The sequence below is a fragment of the Mus pahari genome, chromosome 19, assembly GCF_900095145.1.
Source record: "Mus pahari chromosome 19, PAHARI_EIJ_v1.1, whole genome shotgun sequence".
Classification (NCBI taxonomy): Eukaryota; Metazoa; Chordata; class Mammalia; order Rodentia; family Muridae; genus Mus; species Mus pahari.
The window spans coordinates 79,609,606-79,617,764 of record NC_034608.1 but is presented as its reverse complement, the minus strand read 5'-3'; the positions used below and the strand labels follow the sequence as shown (position 1 = coordinate 79,617,764).

The window sequence follows — 8,159 nt, the reverse complement described above, 5'->3', positions numbered from 1 at the left end:
AAAAAAAAAACAAAAAGAACAAGTGTGACCAGCACCATGCATTGCTCCTGACCCATGGGAGAATGTCTTACTTTAGTATATCATTGGTTGAATTATGTGAGTTCTAGCCCACTCTCTCAATAAGAGAAATTATAATAATCTTTAATATAGTGATGTCTTTAAGATGTCTTATAGGCTGGGTGTGGTGGTACAAACCTTCAATCCCAGTACTCAGGAGGCAGAGACAGGAGGATCTCTTTGAGTTCAAGGCCAAACTGGTCTACAGAGAGTTCCAAGAGAGCCAGAGCTACACAGAGAAACCCTGTCTTGAAAAGCCAAAACCCAAAACAAAAACAAACAATAAAACCCCTATATTTTATATGTTAACTAATTCTGATGATGTTTTTGTTTTATATGATAACTAATGATGATAATGTTTTAAGTATTAAAATATTAATACAGTTAATATAATATTGGGGGACAGTTAATTTTTACTAATTAATCATTACTGCTGTTTCTCCATCTTCCAAAATGACACTTTCCAGAAAACTATATAGCAGGATCACAGAATAAAATCATGTGAATTTAGGAAAGAATTTTCCAACAACTTCATTGAGTCATAACTGACATGAAACAGCTACTGTGTATTTTAGTGTATCTTTCTATTGATACTCATACATGATCACAAGATGGCCATCCTGACCACAAGATGGTCACCAGGACATATCCTCCTCCCCTGTGTGTTTGCTGACCCTTCAAGTATCAGGTGCAATTTTTTATTTTCTGACTAAAGCAAATTCTTTCAATAATAACTTCATAGGGAAAAAGAAAGTTCTAGGCCAGGTAGTCTGACATAGAATTTATTCAGGCCTAAGTGGAACTTTCACAGTTGTGTATATAGAGATTGGTGGTAGGGGCTGGAGAGATGGCTCATCGCAGCTATATGTCAAAGTGGTAGTGGTAGGAGCAGGAGAGGTGGCTCAGGGATAAGAGTACTTACTATTTCACAGAGAACCTCTGGCTCCAGGACAACTCCTCCAGAATTGTGGGCACCTGTTCACACACGTGCACAGACCCATACTCAGGCACATACATATACACTGAATTAAATGATGAAAATAAGGTTGGTTTGGTTGTTTCATTATTTGTTTTGTTTTGTTTTGTTTAAGAAAAGGGTTTTTGTTGTTGTTGTTGTTGTTGTTTTTGTTTTGGAAAAGAACCAAAGAAACCAGTAAGAACCGGAAGATGGTGCAGGGGTTGAATGCGCTTGTTGGTCTTGCGAGGACCCAGGTTCTATTCCCTGCAACCGGATTGTGCTTCACAATTACCCCTCACCCAGCACCCAAAGATCCATGCCCTTCTCTGACTTCTGTGTTCAGAAGGCACACGAATGGTGCACACACCTACATGGAGGCAAAACACTCACATGAAAGAAAATAATCTAAGTTTTAAAACATGATGCTGCTGAGTTGGAGGAAAGGCGCTTGGATGCTGCCTGTGGCTTTAGCAGTACAGAGCTCTGGATTTTCTCAAAGGCGTAGAGTGTTGCCTGTGATGTGTCTTATCTTTTCATTCCTTCACGCAGGGGTCACAGTTATTGATAAGCCGTTATGAGCCTGAAGGACATTTTCAGCGTATCATTCCATGAGAACCAGGCGTCCACAAGTATTTCTGAAGGGACTGAGCGCCTGGCCTCTCCACTTGTAGCCGCACTTTACGTCTCAGCAGAAGATGAGACCATCTGCCTTCAGAGGCCTCGGATACTGAAGATTATTTTTGGTAGAAGCACTGTGTAGGCTTTCTCTGCACCGAGCAGCAGCTGACTGACTTTACAAGACACCTAGACCGCAGTCCCTCCACTGTGGTCCTTAGGCAACAGTCGCTTTCATAAAAACTAGTTCTTATCAGCCTCGAATGACTACGGATTATTTTGTGAAAGAGAATAAAATTAACGTGTGTTCTTGTAAAATTAAGTTTTATCTTTATTCTTTCTCCTGAAAAATCTCTCGAGAACAGAGAATCTTTGGAGCAGATTAAAATCTATGTAAGTATATGACACTGTTGAGGGGTGCACCTGTTGACTTTTATAAGTATCTTTGATTATATGACTATAATAAATTGTGTGCATATAAATGTGTGTCTATATGCTTTCCTTTAAATATGTTTGAAAAGATGTTTGATTATCTATTTATAATCGGCACAGTACTTTGAATTATGCCAGTGCTACATTGTAAAACAGAGTTGTATTTTTTGATATTTAACAATGCTGAACACTTTAAAAAACGCCACTTCTGAGGAATGAATGAACATGGCGTAACACACTTTAATATGTGTGATGCCAAACTTTTTTAAATAAAATATAAATTATGCTTATTTATTATTTTTTCTTTAGTTTAATCTTGATCATGTTTTGGTGTGTGTTTTCAAATTTTTTTTTTCTTAAAGTAACACTTTTGGCATGAACAAACCTGCAGGTTTTTTGATGAATATAATGAATGTGTGGAATTCAACTGAATTTGCATGGTCTTAAGAATTTTTTCTGTGTGTATAAATTTAGCTGCTATTAATGGAAGAGAAAGCTTTCTGTGACTAATCATGTGTATTGAGCAGATAGTTTTTCTGAGATACTCGATTAATCTCTCTAAAGATGACCAACATGTGTCTTTCTTGAATTATCTTTGAATAAAAGTTTGTATATTATTTTTTGTTTCACAACGTCCTCGGTTTTACCAGTGTGAGTTTTTGCCTATTCCTTTTGCAGACCTTAAGTTCTCTGACTTCATACATCGATACCATTCTTTTTCATGTTTGGAACAAATCTGTGGTTTTTTTTTTGCTAAAGTAACTTGTACACTAAATCTATTAAAGCAATATTAGTATCACTGGGAATTGTTCTTGGGGAAAAAAATATTGACCTCAGCCATCAAAGTCGTGGATTGACTAAATCTAAACTTTATTCTATTTCCTTACTCTTTAGGGTCCGTAGCAAACCAAACAGTAAGTAGCCTTGATAGAAGGGGAAACAACTGTGACACAACTGAGGAGCTGTGGCTTTGACAATAAATACACAGAGCTGGCGGATAAGAGTGAGGGAGTCGGTTGAGTGCTGGACACAGCAGAAAGGGTGGAATTGGACAGGAAAATTAAGCTTGTGATTATCTGTCAGCAGAGGAATCTAAAGGGTCACACTGTCAGCAAAAGTTATCATCATCAGGAAAGAAACTTGCTAAAACTTCTCTATAGTTGATACAAACTGTTCACATTTAAATAGAACCACATTGCACAGCTGAAGTCTCCGTTACAAATGAAGATAGAGTTCACTTGATGAAACGTGAATTTCCACAGTTGTGCAGCCTTCCAGCTTGGCCATTATTAGCAAACATGTCAGAGGGTCTAATGAATCTGGAACTGAGCCATGTCTAACAGCAGTGCCAAGAGAAGGTAGACATTCTCTTTCTCAGTCAGTTCCTAGAACGAGGAAGGGACAGTTCTTTCTCTTATCGCGACACAGAATATTCCTATGACTACGTGTTTGTGAAGGGCCCTCACACACAGCAGTTCTCCAAAGATTGTTGCCTGAGTAGCCAGTAGTTCAGTTTACCCAATCAGGAAACTGGGTCAGATCCCATAAGACTGAGGGCTCAACTCCACCAGCCTCCTCACCCCAACTTCAGATACCAGTCACTGGCATTTCTTCCCAACTGACTAGAAGCGAACTGCAGTGACACTCCCTCCTTGGCTGACCCCTCTTTGCTAAGATAGCTCACAACTTAGGAACACATATTCTGATTTGCTTCATGGTTTTTCTTGTTTTTGTTTTTGTTTTTGTTTTTTCATCAGAAAGGGTCTCAAATGTAGCCCTGGCTGTCCTATGTAGACCAAGGTGGTCTTAAACTTAAGAGATCCACTTAACTTCTTCCTCCTGAGTGCTGGAACTAAAAGTTTGCATCAGCACCCACATCTTATATTCTGGTTTGGCTTTAGATATTGCAAAGTATACAGATTGAGATGTCTCTGAGGTAAGGCAGGGAGCTGTCATATCCTCAGAGCCAGCACTGTCTCAACCACTCTAACTGAGCTTGCCTAAGTCTCCTTCCCCTTGTGTGAGAAGATCCTTTAATCATCCAATCAATCTCGTTACTGCTGAATTCCTGTACATTGAAAGTGCCATGCCCTTAGTTGTCTTATTGGCATAAACTGTGATGTGAGCAACCTTTGCTCCCTGGGTAATCAGACTTTATTGAGAACAGCTTTAGGAACAGTTGACAGGGATGGGACCAAGACTGAGCACATTTCATGTGCTTTGCTTCTAAACTCCGAGTCTATCAAAGTTACACCTACAATATTTAATGTGTTTCTTAATTGAATCTCAGTATATTAGGACAACAGATTAAAAACTTGGCTTCTCAAACAACACTTCATCTTGGCTTTCTGATTCTAGTTGACTTGGCTTTCTGGTTCTAGCTTGCTTGCCAAGATCTGTAAGCTGCTGGGTTGGTTCCTAACTGACAGTAGGTGACTTTGGACATGCCTCCCTCCCCATTCCAACCTTCATCTTCTTGGTTTGAGATATTTGCTAGTTTGTTGCTTTTCTTTTCTCCTGATTTCCCAAATGTTCTCTTACTGTGTAAGAAAGAGTTCAGAAGTTGAGCTGGGCGTGGTGGCACACGCCTTTAATCCCAGCACTCGGAGGGCAGAGGCAGGCGGATTTCTGAGTTGGAGGCCAGCCTGGTCTACAAAGTGAGTTCCAGGACAGCCAGGGCTACACAGAGAAACCCTGTCTCGAAAAACCAAAAAAAAAGAAGTTGAGGCAGAGAAGATCATAGAAATTTTCCTAAGAAAGCAGCCTCCTCACTGAAACATGGTTCTCACGCCATGGCAAAGGAACTTGGCTTCCCAACTGGCAGAGACCATCACTGAAAACCACAGCTGATCAAAAGATCAAAATCCAGAAAGTAAGCTTGTGTGGCACCTTGTCTCAACAGATGCATCTACAGCCGGATTCCTGCAGCTGAGACTCAGGGATCAGTGCAGAAGCGGGTGGAGAGATTGTTTGAGCATGAAGAACAGGGAATTTCCAGCACTTGGGAGGCAGAGGCAGGCAGATTTCTGAGTTCGAGGCCAGCCTGGTCTACAAAGTGAGTTCCAGGACAGCCAGGGCTATACAGAGAAACCCTGTCATTTGCTGTGAGGTTTTGTCTTTTAAAGAGTCAGAAAGACCCATGAAGCCTCATTACTGTGGCTGCCTACACAAGGCCTCAACAGTAAGGATGACACCAACAGACATGCTGACATGGCACGGGGAGGCCTCAACTTAAGACCAAGAACAATAGGCAACTAAGGAATGTGAAGATCAAGAGAAATAGTTTTCCTCACCGATCGGGTTATTTGGTACCAGATGCTCATTGCTAAAGACACGCATACAAACAACATTATGCAGACTTAGTGGGTTGTATTTTTATATTTATGGATATCTGACAACAGTCTCTTTTAAAGGGCTATGAACTTGAGAGAACACAAGAGGGAATACATGGGAGGGGCCGGAAGAAAGAGCAGGAGGAGATGAGGTAGTTTAAATATATATGTATATATGAAAAGGAAGCAATCTGGGCTTGAGTAAAGTCAAGGTCAGATCTTTGTACTCGTTTCTCAAGGGAACCGTGTTGCCTGCTTGGCTTGAATCTATTTGTTGGCTAAAAGCAGAGAGGTCTAAGATTGAGGACAGTAGTAGCTATGCTACCAGACAACTTAGTTCTTTATGTAAGGCTCTGACCCTCTGCTGTGTATTGTATAATACTGTACTACCTGATTATGTGCAAAGAATGCCTTATTTCAATTGACTCTAAAGCACTTGGTCTTCTACAGCCGGCCATGGCGCTGGAGCTTCATTTTGGAGCGAAGGTTCTTCTGCCCAGTCATGAATTTCCAAGGTTTAGGAATAGTCCACAGGGATACATAGGATTCTTCTGGGGTTTAACGCTGAGGCTGAGTCCATAACCAATGCTTCCAGCACACTTTTTGCCTTGTGGCTTGATCCTCAACGTCTCACACAAGCTAGGCAGGGGCTCTACCTCCCAGCCTACTGAGTTTCTTAAGTGTACCTACTTGCTGAAGTGTCTACTGTTAAAAAAAAAAAAAAAAAAAAAAGTCTAACCTGCTCAATCTGACCCCACAGTGTGTGACCAGCACTGTCACATCCACAGCCTCAGACAATAGGAGGCAGGGGATCTGAAGCTGGGCTAGCCAAGTGATGCAACCCTGAACTGAGGTTAAGAGTTACAGCCTAACACCCCCGGAACAGCCAATCACCAGGCTCACACTGCCCAGTAGAAAGAGTTGGTTTGGGGAGAGAAAGAACCTCTGCTTATACTTAATGGCTGGAGGAAGAGTTGCTTGGGGAGCACCCCACTTTCTCTATGAGATACAGTTTACCTACCAACTGAGATGCAACCTTAATCTCACAAGAGACACATACTTTTCCTTTGAGGTGACCTGCCTGCCTCCATACTTTATAAAGAATATGCGAGCTAAAAGTATGGAATACTTAGCCCTGAGTACAAGGTACAGTGGATTCACCAGAAACACCTATCAATGGGACTTGGTCAGAAGATCAAACCAGAATTGTAGGGAAGGGAAGACGGTTAGTTCCACGCAGGTAGGGGAGGAAGAATGACGTCTTTCTATAGAAACTCTAGGATAGCTTGCACACAGTGTGCAAAGAAATGAAAATGTATACTTTTCACGTGGATGGGAGCAGGGCTAGCCTCAATGATGCCCTTGTGCAATTTCTTATTAAATGATTGGCAGAGGCAGGTGGATCTCTGTTCAAGGCTGGCTAGAGCTACATAATGAGACCCAGTTTCCAAAAAAAAAAAAAAAAAAAAAAAAAAAAAAAAAAAAAAAAATAATGATAAATACCCCAGGCTCTCCTCATACTCAGAACAATCCTCCTGCTTCAGCATCCTAAATACTGGGATTGGATTGCAGGCATATGCCACCACGTCTGTTTTCTTTAGTTAGTTTNATACTTTTCACGTGGATGGGAGCAGGGCTAGCCTCAATGATGCCCTTGTGCAATTTCTTATTAAATGATTGGCAGAGGCAGGTGGATCTCTTTTCTTGGCTAGCTAGAACAACATACTGATACCCAGATTTCACAAAAAAAAAAAAAAAAAAAAAAAAAAAAATTCATGTTAAATACCCCAGGCTGGCCTCATACTCAGAACAATCCTCCTGCTTCAGCATCCTAAATACTGGGATTGGATTGCAGGCATATGCCACCACGTCTGTTTTCTTTAGTTAGTTTTGTTTGGGGGTGGGGAAGGGTTATTCTTGTTTTGAGATAGGGCCTCCTCGTGCAGCCTGATTGGCCTTGAACATGTTCCGTGTCTAAAGCTGATCTTGAATTCTGATCCTCCTGGTTCTATCTGCCAAGTGGCTGGGTTACGCCACCACAGTGGATATGGTATTTTGTTGTTGTGGTTTTTTTAAGACACCTTCTTTAAGAAAAAGATTGGCATCCTGTTATTGCTTTATCTCTACATAGGCTTTCACAAAAGGAGCCTAGAGCTGTAGTCTAAGCTCTCCTGTCTTTGCACACTCACACTAGAGTTACACAGGCTTGGTTCTTAGCTCATTTGCTGGTTTAGGTCCGGGTCTTGACACCCCAGGGAGCAGATAACTCCCTTGACTTGGAACCAATTTCCGACTATGGAACCCAGCCCCCTAAAATGCTAAGCATAAACTCTACCCCTGAGCTGCCTTCCCAGGGCCTCAACAGACCAGTGCCCCTCCCCCAAGCCTCTCTGAGCTTTGTTCTCAACCTGGGAATGCTGGCATCCCTCAGCTATTACAGGATCTGTGTTGCACTAGTACCCTGTGGTCCTTGTACAGAGATTTACTGAAAGATAGTTACCAGGCTCAATCAGTACAAGCCTGAGCATCTGAGGTTAACCCTAAGCAGCGCAAAGCAGAGGGAGAACAAACTCCCCTTGTGAACACACACACACACACACACACACAAAATGAGATAAAAAATAGAACTTTTAAAAAAGCTTCACTTATTAAAGTACGTGGGGGGCAAAATGGATGTTACAAGGCCTGCCTGAGGACTTGAGGTCAAGGCAGTCCTTAAGTTACATATCTAGCTCAAAGGCCAGACTATACACGAGACCTGTCTT

At 41.6% G+C, this 8,159-nt stretch overlaps 1 protein-coding gene across 1 annotated transcript in view; it reads left to right on the top strand.

The window, feature by feature from the left end:
* Positions 1 to 2,694, top strand: part of Klhl2 (kelch like family member 2) — a 107,980-nt gene extending 105,286 nt beyond the window's left edge. The window contains exon 15 of the mRNA XM_021219112.1: positions 1,565 to 2,694. Coding sequence (XP_021074771.1) covers positions 1,565 to 1,593 — 29 coding nt within the window. The 3' untranslated portion in view covers positions 1,594 to 2,694. The remainder of the gene's footprint in view (positions 1 to 1,564) is intronic.
* Positions 2,695 to 8,159: the final 5,465 nt, after the last annotated feature.